This window comes from Acyrthosiphon pisum, chromosome A1 (genome assembly GCF_005508785.2).
Source record: "Acyrthosiphon pisum isolate AL4f chromosome A1, pea_aphid_22Mar2018_4r6ur, whole genome shotgun sequence".
Taxonomy (NCBI): Eukaryota; Metazoa; Arthropoda; class Insecta; order Hemiptera; family Aphididae; genus Acyrthosiphon; species Acyrthosiphon pisum.
In genome coordinates, this window is record NC_042494.1 from 109,670,927 (window position 1) to 109,695,739 (window position 24,813).

Genomic DNA, 24,813 nt, shown 5'->3' on the forward strand with positions numbered 1-24,813 from the left:
AAAGCACTCAACAACATAACAATAGTACACAGTATAAATAAAACCTTAATGTCACGAGTGGAAAAACCAATCTAATTTTGACCCAGACCTACTACAACTCGTAAATTCCATGTAAACTCGGGACAATATTTGGCCAGAGCCCGAGGGTACGATCATTTTGTTGGATTTAAACGGTTTTTGGGTAGTGAAGAACGATTCTGCAAAAGCAGCTCATCGCTGAAGGAGCAGGAGGTGGAAAGCTTAGTTGGCGGCAAACAACCGAAATGCTATAAACGGCATTTGCGGCAAACAGTCCGTCAGCCGGTACCCTTCTAAATAGTAATGAAACCACTACCACCGCCACTGCCACCATCGTAGTTACCGAGAAAACTTTGTTTTGAAACAGCTTTTGGCGAAACTGATAAATGACAGTGTTGTTTGACGTTTGTCTTTTAAAACAGTTTTAAGCGCACTAATGCAATATTATACACTTTCCCCCTCGAGAGCTCTCGTCGTTGATAACTGAAATATTTTGAAAATCAAATTAGGTGTCTTACTGCAAGCTATTGTTATTATACGTCATATTTATATTAGACCATCTTTATTGAAATAATAATATATTTTATTTATGTTAACTACATATATTATCGCAATTTTCCGGAGCACTATAATTATTGAAACCTTTGAATAAAATTACACGAGTCAAAGGATATAATTACAAACAATAATATGAATAATTAATTCGCCTTTTAATTTAGTATATCATTGAAATATCACATAGGTACTACCTATATACAATCAAGCACGCAAACTAGCAATCTCAACTCTTACAATACAATCCTATACCTATATATTTAACATTTTAACATATAAAATAACTTTAATTTTTTTATTTTAAAAACTCCTTTTCTTTTAACTACTTATACATAATAATTACATATTATAATATTCGCTTTAATACAACTACTATAGGAAAGCATAAACGTGTGCTTAATATGAACACGCCAGAAACTATGTAGTTGACAGTTAGTTTTCAGTCCAATTTAATTAACTATACTCTATACCTATTGAATATTCAAGTTTTAAATAAGCGTATTGAAATACATTTGAATGGTAATTGATCAAATTTCAGTTGATTTATGATTGTATATAATAATTATGAAATATGAATAAAGATGAAAATTACACAGTATTTATTATGACTGGTGTATAATATAAAATATTTAATATAGGTATTATATAGTAACAATGTAACATGCATACAAAAAACATGGATTCAATATCCGAGATCTTATTCGATGGATAAGCTTATACCTACAATGTTCTCCTCCGTGTTTAGTTAACATTTAAAATAATAATATTTTAATACGCGTTATTGTATATTATATCAATTTATGAGGTATACCTATAAGATTGAGTCTATCAGAATTTTTTTTCCTCGAGACGTTTCGCGTGAATTTTAATATTTCAATATTGATCAATATCCAATATACCTAAGAAGAACGTAAAAGTATCTATATGTATAGTAAGGAATTATGACGATATAAACCGGCTTTAAATAGCTACGTCATATATGCAAAACAATACGTTTCAATATATTATATACATAATGTACATAATGTACAAACCTAACCTATATAGAATAGCATATTTTGTATATACATAATCGATTAAATTTTGTTGCAGGTAAAACGTATACAATGATCGGATCGCCGGAAGACCCACAAACGTACGGGATCATACCATGCGCCATATCGTGGCTTTTCAAAGGCATACAGGAGCAGAAGGCGAGGACCGGTGCGCGTTTTTCAGTCCGTGTGTCCGCCGTAGAAGTGTCCGGACCCGCAAGTCCCGTTAAAGACCTGCTGGCCGGCCAATCCAACGGTAATTACACTTATATATATATATATATATATATATATGTATATTGTATACCATATATACTAACCTCACACACACACACAAACACCCCTACGTATGGTTTCCTATAATATTGTGTACTAAATACAGGGCCCATTTAGACTTTAGAAAACCTCCTCTCGGTCCGCAAGCGATAACATCGCGCGCGCCGGAACCCTTAAAACGACAGGGCCACATTGTATATATATATATATATATGTACATATTAAGCTCTTGCAACGTGCGTCGTGTATAATGTACCTATATATATACGAGCATGCACACGTTAAATCCAATCCCGCGACGGTAAAAATCCCACAGAATTTTAATGTCTGGATTATCGGTAAATGGTATTATACCGCGGATACCGCGTATACCATGTATGTGTATGTATATATATAAATATTATATAAGCGTGATGCGCGTGTACAGGAGGGGTAGAGTCGGTGTTTCTTTTTTTTTTTTATCGCTCAGATGGCGTTCAGAGGGGACGCCACCGTGGCTGCCGATATAGAAATGGCAAAGGTTGTTTAAAAATTTCGGGTTAGGGATAAAAACTGTTGAAAACAGCCTGAAAAAAAAAAGAAATAGTAATCCTTACGTTAAAGAGCGCGATGGGGGAAAAGAAGTAACACGGATTTACGCCCTTTTTTTAAGCGTTTTCCGCGAGATAAGCTTTTCGCCGCAGTCGTTTTGACTGCCATTTGAATATTATACGATTTATACGTCGATACGGGTTTTTATAGTTCAAAACGCCCACCCTGTATAATTTATAATATATATACGTATTATATATTAGGTTTGGTTTAAAGAAAACATCAGAGTCCCGGCGGGTAAATCAACTCTGTTTGTTTTTTTTTCAATCCTTTTTCCACCTCCACCGCTAATACGCACAATCTGTATACATTTCAATCCATCACTATAACGCCATCGAAAACTTTTGAATTACAAAATGTCACGAACGCTGTCTCGGCAATAAATTATTTAAGTAATGCACAGTGTTGAAGCGTAATATACACACACACGTACTTAACAACAACAAAAAAAAGTTGTTCATCAACTTAATTTTATTATTCTAGACGAATAGGTAATTAGTTATTCCCGCAAATTTATTTACAAACCAGCAAAGTCTCTCGAAAGTATAATAATTACAATACCTATATAGTGATATACATAAAAATATATTTATTTTTTTATGACGTTAAACGTACTCTGAACACGCGACTGCCGTTGCAGGTATCCATTCGTGCCTGCAATGCCTGTTTAATAACATTTTATACAATATAATAATATGATATTATGTGTCTGGAGTAGGTACTGAAATAATTTAAATGAGAAAACATAATAGAAGCCATTGTGTTTTTATTACCGAAATCGATAGGTGCTCCAAAACGGCAGTTTGTCTCTGCAAACCGAATAATATAATAATGTATAACATTTAAACATTACTATATAGTCCGCATATGCGTTTGAGATCGTAGAAGTGATTTCAAGAAATTTTGAAACATTCACAGGAATTTGAATAACTGGGATGACACAAAAAGCAATACGCGCAGAGTACCGTAGTGTGCTATGTGCGTTATTTTATGAATTAAAGAAAACAAAAATGTATACGCTTTTTTCATTACCACCGTGATTTTAATTTACATTGTTATATTATGTTAATTCTACTTACAAGTTATACTATTATATTATTATATATATGAAAACAATCAGTATCCCTCAAAATATTGATGTAATAATTATTTATAATAATATATTATAGTTTTATTATTGTTTACGTTTCTTACTATTGATCTATAGATTATATTTTGTACGTATAAATACATCAAAGAGTCTCGTTTTAATAAAACGAAAAAATGTTTTATACTGATTGGTAACTTTCAAAACAATCCCTCCTAGAACTTATATACCTATTACCTATGTATCATTCGAGCAGAACAACAATTAACGAATGTTACAAATATAAGATCAAACAAGTTATATTGAATGATATCTATTATTAAATGTATCGTAATTTTTTTTCCTACAAAGACGAAAAAAAATTCTAACTCGGAAAATGAACAATAAAGTGATTTTCTCATAGACAATTATGATAATAATTATAATACGCAATATTTATTATAATATTGTAAAATAATATGTAGAACGGGCTAAATATTTTTTAATCATCGAAATATGCTCAAACGTGCAAAATATATCGTATTTTTTTTTCTTAAGAACAAATCATACACCGACAAACGTCCCCATTTTGTACGCTGTCTATTCAATGGCTATATTATATTATAATATCATACGACGTGCAAACTTAAAATTCCTGTCTCTTTCTTATTATTATAATATGAACTCTCGCGTGAACCGGTTTCCGCAGCGTCGCGGGGCTGTGCTGCAGCCAAGTCGCAGTCAGATCTCGCGAATAACGATCGTACAGATACTGCAGAATCTACCTACAGCCAGCAGTTTTGGTATTGCGTATTATGCGGGTAGGCAAAATATATGCGTGTGTGTGTGTGTATGAGCGGTGCAGTGACGACGGCGGCGGCGGCGGACTTCTCACGTGCCAGCGGCGATCGTATAATATGATGGTAATAATAATATACTCGTGCGAGATACGTATCGCGTAGGTATTGATAAATTATACATGCTGGGTGTGTGCATCAAACTCGTGGAAAGTCTCGATCGGTCTCATATGGCGCATGGTCCGCATATAGCTTATATAATAATAATAATATGGGTTATACCCGCGGAGAGTGGTGTGCGTACAGAGTGGGTCGGCACAGTCGCGGTGTTTTCCCGTAGGTACTTGAACGACGCGCGGGAAAACCGGAAAGCCACGCGGGCCACCCTGTACAGAACACACACGCACGCCGCGTAATGAGATATTGACGAAGGCGCCGCCGCCCTCGTGTGAAATAATATATATATTATTATATAGATATACTCGCACAATATTATATTATACGCGACTCTGCGGCGCGAAATCTGAAAGTTTCTACATACGCACTGATGGTACACGCACGCACCAAACACGAGCGCATAATATTCAAACAGTCCGGGAGGACTTTTAACCGAGTTTCTTCGCGTACTCTAATGCAATATTATACCTATATGTAGGTAGGTACGTGTCGGAGGTCCATCGCTTTTGATTAGCGCCTGCACCCCGCGCTCGTCGCCATGCGGCTCCACCACCTCGTCATCACCTCGCCCGCGAGACACATCGTCACGCCGCCGACCGTCGTCGCATATAATATATCATAATATTATTACACGAGCACACGACAGCAGCTGTTTGTAGCACCTCGTACGGTGCGCATAATAATAATAACAACACTGCGCGTAATACGACTATGGTGGGTACACGACGAAAAGCGGTCCGGTCGCGGGCGAGAGGATTATAAATAAGCCGCGATGTGCGAGCTGCAAATAAATAATAATCTTACTTTGTCGCGTCGACAGACGTCGCGGCGGCGGCGACGAATACGACGGCGATGAATGCGAACACGGCGCGGACGAGACGTTTTTATTAAAAAGTTTCCGTGTGCGCAGTGAGCCTCCGCGGCAGACAGACTCGACGTGACCGAACGGCGTGTATTAATCTTGATTTAACGCGAACTCACTGCAGCTGCTACGCCGCCGGTGTATAATAATATTATTATGTAGGCACCTACGTGTTCCAAAGGCCCTTTGAAAAATCCTCCTTTTCGCGTGAATCGCCTCTACACACTCTGCCCCGACCGTTTTAATAATAATATAGTCACAGAGGCGTCTTAATGGTAAGGGGGGTTATGGTTGGGACAGGGTGAAGTCTCCCCCCCCCCCCAATATTAGGTAACTTAAAAAAAAAAACTTTATCTTATAATTCATTTTTCTTTATTTTAATTAAATGTGCACCTACGTGTCTTAATCAGTGGTTGAAGCGGCAGTACTTACATCCATAATCTCTTAAGTGACGCAAAATATTGTATTGTCTCAGTCACGAATTAAGATATACAGGATATGGAACGATATCTCGCTATCAATGTTAATTTGAGTTTAAATGTTCTTATTTCAAATTAAACTAGATCAGCGCTCTCACAGTGTTCTATTGATCAATCACGGTCGATATAATATGTATAATGTATATCCATCCTAATTCATGAATAGTACCAAAACTATCCACCGTCGATTACCCATCGAAATGAGTCGGAAATCTTAAGAAACTTAAGTCATCAACTTATAAGGTTTTATTCCGTATCCTGTATATCTTAATTCGTGGTCTCAATCTAACTATTACGGATTTTGTGTACCTAATAACAAATTGAGAGGTACGTTCTGACAAGGATCCGTTTTAGTAAGTTGTTATTAAATATTAGAGTAATTATTGTCATAAATTTTAAAGGTTAAGTGTAAAAATATTATTTAGGCAACATGTAGGATTTTTTTAATATTTAGATTTTTATAACAAGTTGTAAAAAAATTCAAAAAATATTTTTTTTTAAAAACGTATACGCGCTATACTGGTTTTGAATAATATTCTTACTTTAAAATTGTATTACCATACAAGTCCGGTGATGTCGTCAATTGCTACTATGATATTAAAAAAAAATAAAAATAGCAGAGTGCCTACACAAACTGGATCACTTTGAATGTATGAAAAAAATGTGCCAGGATAATAGTATGTTGTGCATCATTAGTAAGACGGGGACATCAACACGTCATATTATACCTATTATACTTCCTCTTGAAACACAGGTATAAGTACTCTTAAAAATAAAACATATGTATATAATATTTTTTTTTAATAAGCAATTTAAAACAATAATATGACGTTTTGCGGTCTCTCGAGTATTTCGTCTTCGTCTAGGCACACACTTTCGTCGGAGGCCCTCCTACTCACCCTGCACAGTTAATACCTGTGCCCTTTTGCCCGCGCGAACTTACACGCTCGGCCCGTTAATGTGCCGCTAATGAGATAATATTCTCGCGTTGTTTTCATTAAGCGCGCGTGCACCGAAATCTGCTGAAACTCGCTGAACATAATTATGATATCTACCTACCTATACATATACATATGACGTATAACACGTCATATGATACATTATTATCATTATGTAATATAATAATAAACGGCGGTGACGACAACAAATCTCGAAACCCCATTTACTCGCAGCGGAGCGCGACTTTTGATTAGGCCGCCGGCCTCGTTTCAATATAATAATAATAAATGTGCGTATATCATATAGTTTTCAACCCTTAGCCCGCCTTGTTATTTTTTACCCCAAGACTAATATAGTATTATGCAGAGTCAAGAAATGCCTTTTTTTTTAATTATCCCACTGTTTACTTATTATATATTATTATTAAAGCGGCTGTACAAAAGTGACAACATTTTTTATATTTTATTTCACAGCGGTAGGTATATTATGCCTACTAATAAAACGGCATAATAACGTGTAAATAAGTTATGCGAGCACTATAATAAAATGAACCCTATCAAAATCCAATTAATATTTAAATTTCTATAACATAAAGCTATCCACGCCGTTTAATTAAAAATGAAATAAAATCATAAAAATTAATTATTTAATGTTTTTTTTTGCGCGCACGTAATAAATATTAATACTTAAATAAGAAGACTATAAATACACGGGGAAAATTTGAGATTTTATTTCTTATATATTTTTAATTGCTGGATAGAACCAATTTTAAAATAATATAATATGAATTTGAAATTTGAATACGTATATTACGTCTTCATTCACTCAATCAATCTTACCAATAAGTTTATAATCATTTTTAACTCAATGCATATATTATATAATATTTCAATAACACTACAGTCAGTAGTCAATACCGCTATGTTATTTTTAGAAATAACTTAATAGATAAAAATATATTTTATACAAACAGTATAGTCATTCAAAAATGTAGAAAAGTAAAAGTCCATTACCATTGTATAGTTTACGAATATTTTTTGCATTTTTATTATATTGAGTAAGCCCCAAAAATTGTATACGAAGTGAATGTATGTATACGATTTATGTATTTATATACGTGTGAGAACACACACACACACACGTGTATGTGTGTGTGCATTATTTTTAATGTATATTAGTGAGGATATAGTACATATGTTATACGTCTTCCATAATATCTTTAAACTTTTTCCGAACGAAAACGAATATGGTAATACACAGTACGTGACAGTGTACGGGTCCGGGGTTCGTGACTCGTACGAGTTTACAACATAATAATAATAATAATTGGGGAGAGACCGCATTCATATCGGATATATGACATTATTATTATCATACACTATATTATAATGCTATACCACCTACGTTTCGCTCGTGACTGAATAAATGTTAAAAAAAATAATAATAATAATGAAATTTACAGACGGCGAAGACAATTTGCCAGGCCCTGGAGTGTACTTAAGGGGTGAGGACCCCGTGTTGGGCACACCGATGCAACACTACAGCGAGTTGCGAGCGCAGACCATAGAGAAAGCTGCGTACTATTTGGACGTGGCGCTCAATGTGCGGAATTCCTCCCCAGAGTCACACATGTTGTACACTTTAAACGTTTACCAATACACCGTACCGACCGGTTCGTCTGCAGGTAACGATGATATTATAAATAATTTTTTTTCTCAAGAAATCATTATATTGTGTTGATATGAAAAAAAATAAATACAAAAGACTATCTGTTGATTTTTTAAAAAACAATTATCAAGTTGTGGTTTTATAGTTGTTTAAACACATACTGTCTTAAGCGAATCGTTTATGAAGGATTTTATTCTGCGAGATTTGACAAATATATTTTAAATGTAGTAAACGCCTGCTATATACCAATATGATTTTACAACGAAATCACGCTTATAATGATTAGAATGTACGTACTTTTTATACACGGCAAAAAAATTTAGTAACTTTTTTCATGAAAACTATTTTTAAATTAAATAACATAATATTAAATCTGTTTTGTGTAACTTTTGCTTTGGTCAAGTTCTTAAAAAAGTTATTTCATTAAAAATTGAGATGATACTTATATATAGGTACTTACATTGTACAAACATTTTAATTTTTGGTTTCTTTATGATTTTGGGATGAAGAAAACATATTAAAACAATATGCATACCTACAAGTATAAAACTAAATTGTATTTCAAAGCCGCACCGTCTAAATATAATATTTATATTAAATTTGGTGGTTTGTGTTATATTTTTTTTATAAACATGTTCTTAAACTATTACCTGTATTAAAATACATTTATTAATTTATAGTTGCTGGAGGTCGAAGTCGGTTGCATCTTTTGGATTTAGGTAGTTGCGAAAGAAGCAAGTCTTCAGGCGGATTGACACTTTCCGGTTTGGGAAACGTACTGCTGGCCATATTTAACGGTCAAAAACATCTACCACACAGGTTTGTGGTAACCCAAAAATCGCGTGGTTTTACGCGGTCTATTCTGTTATATTTAAAATCATAACTTTCTGGCTGGAGGCTTAGCCTGTATATAATACGTGGGAGACAAAAATATAATAACAAAACATCGTCCCCGAAGATATAATATATTATATCCCAAAATCCTAATATAAGTGAGATATTGCCTCCGAGGGTGGACGGCAGTTCGATAATAATAAAAGGCGTACGTCACGTGGTGGTTTCATATTATAAGGTCGGCGGGGTGACGAAAGTTTCGCTAAGATATTAGGCTATTAGAGTGAAATCCATGGCAAGATTTCCCCTCCGGATAAACCCTCATATAGTGTGCGTTTATTTCATATATACGGGCTTTTATATGTATTCGTTCTAAATCAGAAACACAGGGCCTTACCTTAAACTTTAAAGGGTCGAGACGTTTTTATTGTGCATAAACCCACTCAGAATATAATATAAGCTACCGGCTACCGGCATACAGTTAACGAATGAAATATTTATTTTTGTTTCGTTTCGTGTTTATAGAGAACAAAAACTCACTCAACTCTTGAAAGAGTGTTTGAACTCGCTGACGTGCCACGCGGCAATGGTCGCTCACGTATCGCCAGCCGCTCAACAGTACACGGAAACTTTGTCCGCCGTACAGCTGGCTTCCCGGATACATCGGATGCGCAGACGGCGGTTTAAGGTACCTATACCTATACGTATAATTTAATAATAATATATTAATACGAATAAAGGTAGATTAATTTTTTTTTTACGAATATCATTTGCAGAGTAGCTCAACATCGACTACCTTATATAATATATAATTACTGTAATTAACGTTGAAAATCTTGGGTTTTTTTTTTAGTTTGTCGGCGTGGCCAGCGGCTGCGGAACTTCTGGGGATACCGATCCAAAAATTCAAAACGGCGTGGGGTCGACCGAAGTGGAACCTTCCAGCAGCGAACAGTCGGCCGACACGGTGATCTACGTCGGGCCCAGCGAGGAGACGGACGGTGAACACCCTCCCGTCCATATACCCAGCCTGTCGGCGGTGGAAAACCGCTGTCACCCGTTGAACAAATTGCTCCGGGAACCCGGACAGAGCAAGTCGACGCCGTCGTCGCCACAGCGGTCGGTGCCAATCAGCACCGCGGCCAGAGCGCCCGCGGCCAAGGCGGCTGCCAAACCCAACGGCGTGTGCAGCGCACGGTCTTCGCCGGTTCGAAATCCGCGGACTTCGTCGGTTCGGAAAGAGCGGCCCGAGGAGAGGTGGATCGACGGGCCGCGCATATCCAAGAGCCGGGCGCACGGCGCCCGGGCGCTGTTGATGTCGAAGAACGACGACGGGAAAACTACCGGCGAGACGTGGATAGACGGGCCGATGCACGGGGCCGGAAGCCAACACGCCAACGTTTACGGGTTCATGGACTACCACAAGAAGAATATGATAAAAAAATGGGTGGAACATCAAGTGTACCAGGTTACGGACAAACAGAACAGACACCGTGCGGCGGAGACCAAAGAGTACACGACGTTTAAAACGGACGAGTTGGGCCCCAGAGGGCGTGCCAGCGGTCAAGAAGAAAACGGCGACGACGAGCCCAAGTGCGATCAGATGTCCGTGGCCACCAGATCGATAATCGAAAACAGCCACCAAGTCAGCAGAGGTAACATATTATAATATTATAACATGTATATTGTATAGGTACCTCCCGTATTCGTCATTTTTATTTTGTACTTTTTTTTAGTGGTATCCATTGAACGACTCCGTGGATCAAATTCTGACGAATACAACGAAGAAGACGAAGAAATCGAACTGGAAATCGTCGAAGTCGAAGAACTCGACGAACCCGTTCCGACTCAAGACAGTTGCTTACAGGTACCAAAAAACACTAAACCACACACTTGATTCGACGTTATTACATTATTTTGTTTACTAAATCGTTCGTGTTCGATAAAGGTGACGGAAGAGGACATCGCGTTCTGTATGGGAGAACTGGAAAATCCGTTGCCAGAAGTCGATCAGGAAGAACATCCGTTGAGAATACTCAGTCAAGAAAATATGACTGTGGTGTCTACATTTACGGGTATGCGCTTGTAATTTCCACCATCTCCAACATATGTTTAATTTTAGTGAATAATTTTTGACATTTTATTATTTTTTCGTAGACTCACTGTCGGTCGCCAACGATCTCGATAGAGTGTTTTCGAGACCGGGTGGCAATTCTTTTAGGCAATTCAACCATCACAGACTTCAGTCAGCGCCGCAACACGAACAAAAATCGTCAAAAGGTATGCGCCCAAACTTTAAAATACATGTTTTAAACAATATCGATTATTAATTATTATGAGGTACGTTAAAATAATTTTTCTAACTAATGTACTCTGTACCCGCCTCAGATCAATTTCGATACGAACAACTGTCTCGATTACACGAGCTGTACAACGGCAAAGTTGGCGTACCCAAACACGTTCCTAACAATTTCAACCACTCGTCCACGTTACCTACGCGCATGCAATCCGCCTCGCTGTCAGACGTTTTCAAAAACGGCACCACGGAAAGCCCGTCCATGAATAACGATTTCACCCATCCGTCGAACGATTTTGATAACAACAGCATCGCCAGCGAACCCGCTTACTTGCTGGTGAGTACGCTTTTATATTATATCACACGTAGTATATCGGATGATCAATTATTTAACGAAAGACGCTCTCATTAATTCAATAACTATATCAACTATTTTGAAAATATTTTTATTTACATATTTGAAAACAACTAAAAAAGTTATTTTTTATTTTTTTAAGTTTTATATTTTAAAAAAAATTTAACGGTAATATACGCAATTTTAATTTCTCATTTAAAAGTAGAATATCTTTTTGGAGTAGGTACTTCGCGATGCAAAAAATCGAATTTTGAAAGAGCAGCTTATACGATTTATGAGTGTTCAAAGTTTTGATGAGCGGAGTGTAAAGGTACAGGTGTTGAGGAGTACCCCGAAAAACGTTAGTCCACTATTCTGCTCGTCTAAACTTTAAATAGGTATACCTATAGTATAGGTATACCAGTATAGGTACCTACCAATAAGTTTTAAGTATAGTGCAGGTATTACTAATAATTTATTAGTAATAAACTATACTTGTTTAAAATTTTGTTTTATAAATCGAAATAAGCACCTATACTCTGAATAATAGTCTGTTTTGGATTATTAAATTATATTATGTTGTCAATGAAAAAAGTACCTTTTTTAAAAATCGATAGAAATTTTTTTTTTTAAATGTTGTTTTGTCACAATTTACAATTATGTATAACTTTATAGTTTTCTAAATGAATATTTTTCGTTAAATTGATCACTCCGTACCTATGCATACATATAATATAGGTATAACTGAAGTGTGCAATGTGAACGGGGAACGGGTTTTTTGAATGTTAATTTACGTTCCTATTTCAGAACGATAATAGTCAATTTTGTCATAACTGTCGAATGAATTTGACGAGCACCGATGATTTGACTAGTAACCTGTGGATGCACTACGGAGAACTGCACACGCTCAGTCGTTTTCACTCGTTCAAACACGTGTGAGTGTCACATTAATTACGTTTTATCGAAACATCCTTTTAGGTAACACGCTCTATTATATTATAATAATCTCTTAAATTTCAGTAGTAAAAATATATCAAGCCTAAGACATCCGGACGGCGCGTCCAATCCAAATTTACAGTCTGAAACGTGCCGGGAGCCCGGAAATGGTGCCGAGGAATCCAAGGATAAGAAAAGTCAAGGCAGCGACGAAGGGGATATCGAAGAAGTACCGTACCCACCGCCTTTGCAATCGGAACTCTTGTCGTTGAGCAGAGACGGGTGAGTGTCGCGGCGTACGCTGCTGCAGTGGCAGGACGCGGGATTCTGAGTTTTGTTGACATTTATCTTTTCGTCCGTATAGGTTGGACAGCAAAACCCGAGTGCAATCCGTGTTGAATGGGTTCACGCCTTATTCGGGCAGGTTAAACCACAATTATTCATTGAACACCAACAACGGCAAGTCTCACGACCCAGGAGGGAACAACGGTAATAATCTGTCGATCGATATATTATATAATATTATTATCATGTTCGCGTCCGATCTGGTGCGCGCTGACTTGAACGTATAATAAAAAAAAACGTCTGTTTAATCATATTTATATATATAGGTCATCGGTTGAAAAATGACCACAACGTCTGGAACGGTGGTAGGACCCGGTTCGAAGACATCAAACAGCTGAAGGAGTTCAACTTGACAAGCAACAAATTGTTCAGCCAACGGTGGTTTACAGACAAACAGTAAGCGTTGACAACCGCAGTACTATGCTTATATACTTTTAATATCGATGCGGCTAATATAGAAGCCATATTATAAAAAGTTGTACTTATATGTCTTATTTTTTATTTTTATTTTGTTGAAATCGTCTTACGAGTTTATGTATTATTATGAGTGGTGTCGATTCTATCATTCTAACACTAAGCCTTAAACCAGTATTTTATACATTTTTCGAGTAATACATTTATGTCTGTTCGAATCTAGAAAATAGTAATTTTAGTGCACAAATAAAAAATATAATAACATGTTCTAAAAATTAAGAAATACTTACCTAAAATTTACATATTTTTTAAATATTTATCTTGACGTAAAAATAAAACGCACAAAAATAAACTGTCATAGAACCTGTTATTTTTGTCATAGACAAAAATACGTTTCAATTATCACAAATCCGCGAATGAAATACAAAAAAATAAAAATTTTAAATGTAGTAGGTAATGCAAAAAACTATACCTGTACAACCTACTAAATTAATAAATTCGCCTGTATACAATGTCCCATGATAAAATAAATTCACAGATAACTAAAAACGAAAAAAATCGGGGAACTCGCTCTGCTATAGACAGTTAGGTAGAGTCCTACTCAGGTATCAAGTGTATTTCGTCACTGTAGTGGATGTATTAAATTTGAATTCGATGATAAATCATAAATCATTGAATACAGATTCTGAGCGATGACCGTAGGCTGTCAGCCTATATTACTATATAAGGATATATTATTTTTATTGTATATTTATAATGCTACGCTATATGGTTGAACTCATTTTACCAAAAACAAATCGCATAAGTTGCATGGTAAATATTAAAATATTAGTAATATTACTATAGCTGTCACCAACTTATAAGTACAAAATACCGAAGTACGATATTGCACAGATATTATGTACTGTGGAACGTTGTGAATAGATTCCCATATTAAAGATTAAAATTAATCTAAATATTTTGAATGATTAGATAATTTTTACTGCACTGAATCCTAAACACACAAATGAAACACATCGTTGTAAAATCTCAGAATCTAAAATACGGGTTTTAAAAAGTTAGACAGGTCTACTGTAAAGTTTGGTGTGTTTGTAATGCAGATATACAATATACTTTCGGCAATCAAATTATACAGAGACGACGTAGTTTCGTTAAATGTATTATACGAGCGCGTACGTCGCGTTTATTATATACCATTACCATACCTACCAATATCAGGTGGCGTTAAGTGCTCCTAGTAATAATATGATTTTTTGTGATGTTTTAGAAACCCGAGAGCGAAGAATCTGAACGAAACTGGCAACAGCAATACTGCGGCCACCCATCAGAACAGCAAGTGTGATAGCTAGGAGACGGGATGGCACGTGTACAGTCAAATCAATTTGATACAATATAATATAGAAAAAGAGATTTTTGTTCATTTTTACTTTTTACAAAGTGTAGTATAATAATATTATACATCATATATTATTATATTATTATTATTATTATTATATTATATGTGAACAGAGCATAATATAAATAATATTAGTACCTACTCGGAGTGAGTTTAAAATTATATTCTTTACATTTTACACGTTATCAGATTTTTTATGGATGTTAGACGCGTAAAAAGTAAATACGTATAGTGTATACATATATAATAAAAAATATTATATTTTTAATAAGCACGTAAACTGCTGTGCTGCCGCCGTCGACGACGATGTTGTGCATTCGATTTGGGTCGTCACGCCGTACGACACGCGACGTTTCGTTACGATTTTTTCAGAACCGATAAAAAAATGTTTAAAAAAAAACCCAAAACTCGCACGCACCGAGTAAGATATTCTACTAATTATTTATTATTATTATTATTATTATTATATTATATTGAATTAGACTCCTTAGATATTATTTGTTTTTTCTTTACTACATAATTATTGATGTATTATAATATTTATATATGATGGCTATATATACTTACTTATTGTTTGAAAAATATTTTGTACATATCATTTTTTTCTCATTTGTTACCGTTTTTTTTTTTTTAAATTTATTTATTATTTTTTTAAAGACAATATTATAGTTGTACAACATGCCTAATTATGTAATAATATAAAAATAAAAATAAAACGATTACATCGAAATAAATTTCCATGTTTACATTCCTACGCATATGCCGCAGATGAGTTATATATAATATTATTTACCTGTAATGGTGACAGTACGTCTATCCCGAATACAACAGCTGTTACTGCGGTCGAAGATAATAATATTATAATAGAACGTTTTATGACAAAATCCTAACACACGCCATGGTTGTCGATCTCTTCAAGATGATCGTTGCCTATAAATAAAAAATAAACTGACGACGGACCGTATTACTGTATTTGTTGTAGGTATATGACGTTGTGTCGTACACAGTATAATATTCGTATAATCGTAAAATACAATATTCATAATATAATATTATTATAAATTATAATATTGTGATATTATTATATTATTATTACAATATAGATGGGTACAGAGAAGTCGGACCGGTTTGCCGAGCGCTGTTTTTACTGCTGCGAGTCGATGTCGATGATTTAGTATTTACACCACGAGGCACGATCGGCGGGGTGGGGTTTTTGGGGTGGGGGGTAGGAGAGGTGGTGAATGCGATTTTAATTAAATCACAATAAGCAAGCGTGTATAGATTTTTCGATACTATACCGAGTTGTCGCTGTTTCGTATAATATTATAATGTATTCAGCGTGTGTACTTAAACTTGCGTGCACGTACACGCAAAAGTAATTTGCGTGCGTTTTGTTTTAAACAAATATTGGGTGGTTCTCCGCGTGTTTTTAATAATTCGGCGAAAATACCTATGCGTAACCGAATTTCTCGCTCAAAGGTAGATTAAACGAGTTCTTCGTAGCGTCGAATTTATAATGCAAAATGAAATCACATAATATTTACTGGGAGGCATAGGCGCAATTGGGGGGGGGGGGTAGGCTTCTTGTGGAGGGCCACTAATCTTCTAATCATTATTTTAGTTTAAAATATCAATTATCGGGGTCTCTACTGGTGATACAATTCTAGTTCAGAAAAATTAACCTTTAGTTACTAACAATAATACAATAAAAACAAAATATAATACTTTATTATTGTAAGATGTTGCACTAAGACATTAACTGAGCAGTAGAAAATATGACAGCTAGAGCTGGGTGCCCGTCTTAGATAACATTGATTCCTCATAACTCATAAGCATAGCTCACAACTTATAAGGGGTACCTACTTCCTAGAAGCTAGTATCTATAGTGTTATCGACCATGTAAATATTGGCGGTCGCTACCGGAAACCGACTCTATACATTTAATTTCTAAAATCTGCAGATACTTATAACGTGTTTGCTTTAAAGTTTTTTCTATTTTATTTTCGATAACACAATAATAATGATAATATCTAATCGTGAGGTTCGTACGGTCTTACATCTAATAAATGTATTATTTTTGTTAAATTCTATTTCAACTATTAACAACTAATTTAGGGTATATTATAACAGTGGTTTTCAACTTTTTACGCGACCCTCATTTTTTTTTTTTTTTTTTATATGACACTTTCTAAGAAATTTTTTTTTATTCATCAAAATTTAATTTATAATTACCTGCCTATAAAATATTTACTAAGTATTTAATTTTCATTAATTTATGACTGAAGTAGTTCAAATATACGTAGGTACACGATATGGGTATAAATTAAACTAGATCAAATAAAGTACAATTGTTATACATTAATAGTAAAATATATTTTAACCCACCCTGCAGTTCATCTAAAACCTATGCGCACGAGTCATAACTTGGAAATTAAAACAAAGTACTTACCTATAAAGTTTACTATACAAACTGTAGTCTACATTTACTAGGTACTGTAAAATACCTATATTATTGTATATGATATTTTGTTTTAGTTTAAAATAGAGTATATATATAGTCAAGTATATGCGAATATCTAAGTAAGGCATAAATGCTGATTATAACAGTTTATTTAGTATACCTGTATACCTGATATGTGTTTCACTAATTGTATCCCTATAAAATATATCTACCACCTACCGCACACTACCCCGCATACCAATTATCTAAGTTTTCTTCAATAACAGCAGCTGTTACATAAAATTAAATACATAAAATAGTAGTCAAGTACCTACCTACTGTGTACAATAACACCATTATAATATATACTACAATATATAGATAAAACGCACAGGACGATGTTATATATGATTAAAAAATATGTAGTCTCGACGTCGAAACGGGCCACGACGACTACACCGAAATAATAATATTATATTATTATATTCTATCCTCGAGGGAAACGCTCGCGGCCGAAAGGAACTTCGCCGCAGTTTTCCGAAAACGCTTTGTCGTGCACACACAAAACTTTTCGTATAATAATGTTCATAGTATTATTATAATATTATTATTATCTGCATCGTGTTGACCCATTTAAGAGGTATTTCGTTCGTTTCGGAGTCGAACGAGTGCAAATGTGCGTCTGCAACTGTACCTACAAAATATGATGACTCGCTGTGCATGGCCATTCCGCGTGGCTGTTTGCAAACCATACACACCGCCGACATTCGTACTTTTCAGTTTTCGTTTATAACAATATATTATTATTATTACATAGACTACAGTAGACTACGATGACAATAATATTATCACGAAGCCACGGATTTTTATGTATTTATAGTGTTATACAATGTCTTTATTTTTAATCGAAACTAAGAAATCTACATTGCATAAAATCATGTACTTACATAAAAATCAGTGACTTAATTATTATGCACGCACACACTATTTTTGGTAGGTACCCACTGACGGATTAGAAATGGATTTTAAATAGCGAATGCATAATATAACTTATGAGTAAGTGATAAAACGCCGTTTACCACAGTGTTCTAATTATTTATTAATTTATTAATAATTAGGTCGTATTAAAATTTAAAAACCTTACAGTAACCAGTATTATAGGTTCTTAATGCATATTCCATATAGTATACACATATTATATACCTATATACGCATATCGCTCGTATTCGGGATTTTACGAGTGTCTCCCTCGGGATTTGGTCTACGGTGTTTTTTTTTCTATATGATGTGTATTTATAATATATTTTGTATCCTTATGATAGTTATTACCTTTACAATGATACAATTATAAAATTAACATTGATTTAACCGTTAAATTAAAGAATTCAAGAAGTTGATTACAATGTGAGGCGTCTACTTAGGCCTTTCTGGTCGATTTTTAGATGATATTATTATGCAGGCAAAAGTATAATATCATGACGTAGCCGCAGACGTATAGTAATTTCAATACCATAAAATATTGTAGCAATATTATGACGTCGGCACAGACATAATTGATCGTCCTTCAATTGCATAATATTAGTAATCATATTTTTTCCGTGTACCTTTTGAAATTTTTGAATAATATTGTTCCCTATATTCTACGGTGCAAATTATACCGATATACGAGTGTTGTAGTAGGTACCTAACTGGCTAACTGTTATTATTTTTTCAGTTAAAAAAAATCGACCCAAACTATACAATATTTATCTGTATGGTTAAACTTATAATATAATAAATGCCTTTCGTTGACACGGGAGCAGATTTAAACCTCAAATGTGTATAATTTTTTATCCGATTAATAATCTGAGATTATTATAACGCCACCTCACGGCCATACTCGAGGGTCATACTTGTGTTGTCGTCGGCGTACAACAGATGGCAGTACCGAATACTTTGTAATACGCGCTTAACGGTATAATATTTTGGTTACATTTTTTTTTTCAATACCATTGGTGATACCTGTAGGTAAAACTTACAGAGTACGTTGGGCTTGTTCTATAAAATATGATCAATGTAAAATATACCCTCACTGTCTTCCTTTGTAAATACCGTTGAATAAAAGGCTAATTCATTATTTTTAATTTCCTTATGATACATGGAAAAAATATACAAATAAAATGCACAAATATTGTCCAACCGAATGCGAGATTTCGAAAGACGCTGGTACTCAACTACTAATATTATAGATTATAATATAGGTAAGTACTTAATCTTGATCGGGCGCAGTGGTGTGATTTTAAACAATATATCAAACGAAATCAAAAAATTCGGAATTTTTAATGTCTGCAATTTATATTATTATTTTTAGAATGAAAAACGATTAAATCAAACTTTAAAAAAAATCGAACGCGTCGTGACGTTTAAACAGAACACAATCGTGAGAATACTATAGTATTAATAATAATAATAATCGATTCTGTTTTTCCGCCGCCGATTTATACACTTAAAAACCTGTACAGGTATAATAGTAGTAATAATATAACATATAGTAAACCTACATTATTATGATGTACCAGCTATTTGTCGTTTCTAGTAAATCATCGTCTTGTACGATCGCGCGTCCGCCGTTTAATAATCATCGATCGATCATCATAACACTCGTATTATGGTCGTCCTACCTTGTCGCCTATTATACCTATATAGAATATAGTACTCGACGAGTTTGTTTTACAAGTAAAATATTGAATATATTACATAATAATAATATTATATCCGTCGCCGAGTATTATATTATTATATTATATACACATTGCGCTGTCGTATACGCATATATAATTTTTTTAGACGACTTAAAGTGTTTTCAATACAGTAGATGATTTATTAATCACGACCGTGTTTTACAAGACAGTGAATCGAAAACGATATAGCGTCGACCCATCTGTTCGCGGGTTTCTGTTTTTTTTTTCAATAACCAGCTGCGTATATATAAAATATTAATATTATATACTCGGACGGATAGTACCTACGGGTTCAGTAGCTGAACTTTAGCTACCTACCTATTTGTAGTTGTAGCATGATAATTAATATAAGTATTGTGATATTAGATAATAATTATTAATATTAATATGCATTATTATAGTATTGTGGCGTCCGATTGTGATAATAATTGTGTAGCTAACGATATCACATTAATATTGACAAGACGCGAACAAAATACCTAGGAAAAAATGTATAGGTAATTCTTTCCGAAGTACTTACTTTTTTAAATTTCTGTTAATATATTATATTACACGTGACAAAAATATAATATGACTCACAACTCGCAAAACTTAATCAGGAGAGGTAAACGAACTGAAAATTACTGCCACAGTAATTATAATATAATAATATAACTTATATTATAACGTGGCCATATATAATATATATATACTCTTTCGTCAGACCCTCCGCTACAACGTTTTGAGTTACATATATATAGGCACCGACATCGCCAAATTTAATCAGCCGTCGAAGGCCAATACCATTTGTCATGCGTGTGGGCTTCCTCATAAACGTTTTTCTCATACGCACACATATTATATACCCCATAAACCTTGTCAAACGCAATAAGCACGTAATATAGGTATAATAGATATTATATCACACGTCTTTAGGTCTTAGATGCTTAAAATATGTCAAAGTTTACCTTAATTTTCAGTTTATTAACTAAAGTAAAGAGGTTAGTGGAATCTAGGTACTATACTTAAATTATATTATATTGCTTATTGATATTTAAGAGTGATTGATGATAGTACAATTTGTCATCTAGCCCCCCTCTCCTTTTTTAATATATAGATACGCGCCTGAGAGTTGGTGACCGCTCTACTATTGTGCAGTTGTGGGAGTCGAATGTATCTCGTCATCGAGTATCTTTTATAAGCGAACTACGAACGCTGTGAATTGCAATTAGATGTGTTCAATTTGAATTCAATGATAAATCATATTGTCACAATGGACCTTTCTTTGAGCAAAGTCTGTCCAACTGTTTGGTATCCAAAGCTACCTAACAATTATTTGAATAATAACATAAACGTATTAAAAAAATATAATCGTATTTATTTTATTGTTTTTCTCGATTATTTTAAAAAGTATACTGAGAACTTTAAAATTTGACCTCCAAAAATTACCAGTTATATTTGTTACCTACCATCAAAGTTGATAACGAGAGCATTTTTCAAACTATAGGAATATTGTCTTCAAACACAAAAACTAAAAACTAACATCTTTGTAAACACTATAAATTGTCTGCTCCGTTCAGAATCTAAAATGTAGATTTTTAATTTACATTTTTTGTTATTTTTAAGCATAATAAAAATGTGTTTTCCTGTTTTTCTTTGCAATAGTTCATCATTTACATCGCCGAACTTTAATTCGGATTGATTTGTGAATATCACGGACAACATTCGAGTCCATAAAATATACCTACCCTAAAATTAATTATAGTCAAATAATTACTAATAACTAATAAGTAAACTTATTTATTTTTTTTAGTACCTACGCGATACTAATCTAACTTCCTTCATAGTGGTTCTGAGATAAGTCTTAATTATAACTCGGTTCAAACAAGAAAGTGTATGCGTAATGTATATAATATAATATTATATATTATCAGATGCATGTTAGGCCACAGAACTCTGTGGTTATAGATAGGTTGTAATGTTGTATAATCAGTTGTGTTAGTATATTATATATTCAATATTTTTATCACTTGCCGCAAGAAATACGAGGAACTTTGATACAATAATAAATTATAAATTGTACAAACTAAAGAGTAAAAAAAAAATTAAATAGCTAATAGGAAATCGTATAAATTATGAATAAAAAAAAAGGCCAAGGGGGGATATAATCCTCCCTAATCTCCCCCTGTAACACGCCACTGTTATAATATTTGATATATTATATTTATTTTGAATTTCAAAATTTAGAGTAGCTCTTCGTTTATTTTAGATTCTGAGTGAAGCGATGTATGTATTGATTTTACAATTATGTCAATTGATGTGTGTGTGTTTATTTTTTGTTTCTGTCATTACTGTTTGGGAGCAACACTGTTTTTACGCAAAATTGGTTTTCAACAAAATCGTTTTTGGTTATAGTGCAATTCTAAAACAAATAACCGTAGATACATGTCATTTTCACTGAATGTTTATATAAGCATTTTCTATACATGATACAGATTTCAAAATATTTTGACTTGTTTTGAGCGGTTTATGGAATTTTGAAGGTTTTTTTTTTAAATGTCAATAAAATTATATATATTGGGTCAAATTGCTTGAAAATGTTATACAAGGCTCCTAATATATTGTTAGGTACAATAATAAATGAAAAATATTAAAAATACATAGTCACGAATTGTTTTTATAAGCAATTAAAGTTTGAATTTTGACAAAATGTATCAAATTTAAAATTTAAAAATGGTTATAATAACATAATGTTCAACTTTTAAAGCTAAGAATTGAAAATTTAAAACACGATTCTGCGTAATTAGGTAAATATATCACTTTATTCACAATAATATCATCAAATATACTTGGTGAATATCAAAAGCTGTCTTCGCTCAGAATCGTTGTTCGTATATCATTTAATTCAAATTTAACACCATCGAAATTACGGTGACCCACTTGTAACCTAATGTGCAGCGTTTGTAACCTAATGCACTTGCTCACCTTTTTTTTTATTGTTATTACTTTTTTCTTATCTGTGGAAGCCGTGTGCAGTTTTTTTTTTTTGTGGCAAATCCTATAAAGCATATACCCATTGTATATGCATTTTGGTTTGAGTGTATATCAGTTTTAGTGTACCTCAATTCGATAACGTTAGTATAACTAACTGGATGAAATACCTAGATAGCCAACTGCAAATTTCTGGTTGGATTTAGCACTTGGTATATTTTTTAACGTGATTTAATGTGTTTAAACTATTACTCTCTAAACTTTTCAGATATCTCTAAAAGCGTATTTGAGATTTTTGGTCAAACTCAATTGGTTAGTTGTTTTTGAGTGTATAAGATACACACATACATTAATTGGTTTTAAGATAATGTTTCTTTATTCGAGGCCATAAGAGCGACAATTTGAATATTCGATGCATGATTCTACCAACTGGGCGTACTAATTAAACAAAGAAAAAATATTGTGAAAAGTTAAATGGGTGGGGCTAAAATGTACGTCGGTACATGATCTGCCCGAGGAACCAATGGCAACCATTTTTTTTTATAAAAAAGAAAAATTATAATACTAATTTCTACTATAAATATTATAATAATAATATAATATGCAACCAATGGCAACCATTTATAACCAAAAAAAAAGGTTTCAATTTCCACCATGAATCTCAAGGTCCCTCGAATGGGAATGGGACCTAGTTGGTACTTTTGGGATGTCAAAATTTAAGATTTAAAGTACCTACCTACTTTTTAAAAATGATCAGGAATAACAAAAAAAATATACAAACATTTGTTAAAATATTAATATTATTGTTTGGTAATTTTGGTTACCGACAAGTCAAATCATTTTCGCTCAGACTCGTTTTTCATCGTATATAAGGACAATGATTTATCATTGAACTCAAATTCAACATATCCATAACAGTGCCTAGTATACTTGTTTTTTTTTTTTTATAGCACTATTATATCATTATTATTATTATTATTAAATCTAAATTTTTACACATTAAAAATGGATATTGTTTTTAGAAAGTTTTACATTGATATTATATTTTGCTTATTATTTTAGTTTCGTTTAGAAATTGTATTATTTTTGTGGCTATCGGTCCTTGCTGAGTATTTCTACAACAGTAATTTGTATTTTATGGTTCAGGTTTGTATTATGGTAGGTATATTTTAGGCATTTTTCTATATATTGTGATTATCTGTGAGAGCAATGATGCAACGTGGCAATGATTTATTACACACAGGTTGTGGATCTTTACTGATTAGGTGGCCCTGGGTATATGATGAAAGGTGTGCCCAATTCTGAATCGGGTGATTGCTTTATGTCTATACGTCAATTGAAAGGAGGCGCCTATAATTGCGTGCCGTTTTAAAAAAAAAAATGTTTTTTAGTTTTTACAGAGACATAATTTTAGTGATTCTGCGACAGAGGTTTTAATGTTGCCTGTGCATATGTTATCATATGTTTATTTACTTATTATATATTATATTATGCATGTCGCATGTGTGTAGGTATAGGTACTTGATTTTTCCGTGGCTTAGATAATATGCCATTTAACTATACCTATACTACCTATATAATAGTAGCAGACCCACTAAGGAGCGTGTTTTGTAGGTAGTATATTCGAACTTATGTCTTACATAAAAATAAAAATAAAAATGACGTA

At 33.7% G+C, this 24,813-nt stretch overlaps 1 protein-coding gene across 3 annotated transcripts in view; it reads left to right on the forward strand.

Moving 5' to 3' along the window:
- Positions 1–15,526, forward strand: part of LOC100165618 (kinesin-like protein CG14535) — a 182,623-nt gene extending 167,097 nt beyond the window's left edge. Inside the window, exons 8-21 of one of the 3 annotated variants that reach the window (XM_029488026.1) lie at positions 1,666–1,863; positions 8,257–8,478; positions 9,143–9,281; positions 9,822–9,984; positions 10,150–10,951; positions 11,033–11,163; positions 11,245–11,371; positions 11,454–11,576; positions 11,685–11,929; positions 12,734–12,861; positions 12,947–13,144; positions 13,227–13,351; positions 13,474–13,603; positions 14,889–15,526. In XM_029488026.1, coding sequence (XP_029343886.1) covers positions 1,666–1,863; positions 8,257–8,478; positions 9,143–9,281; positions 9,822–9,984; positions 10,150–10,951; positions 11,033–11,163; positions 11,245–11,371; positions 11,454–11,576; positions 11,685–11,929; positions 12,734–12,861; positions 12,947–13,144; positions 13,227–13,351; positions 13,474–13,603; positions 14,889–14,970 — 2,813 coding nt within the window. In that variant the 3' untranslated portion in view covers positions 14,971–15,526. The remainder of the gene's footprint in view (positions 1–1,665; positions 1,864–8,256; positions 8,479–9,142; positions 9,282–9,821; positions 9,985–10,149; positions 10,952–11,032; positions 11,164–11,244; positions 11,372–11,453; positions 11,577–11,684; positions 11,930–12,733; positions 12,862–12,946; positions 13,145–13,226; positions 13,352–13,473; positions 13,604–14,888) is intronic. The other 2 variants (XM_029488027.1, XM_008187594.3) reach the window with 2 other exon arrangements.
- The last annotated feature ends 9,287 nt before the right edge of the window (positions 15,527–24,813 follow it).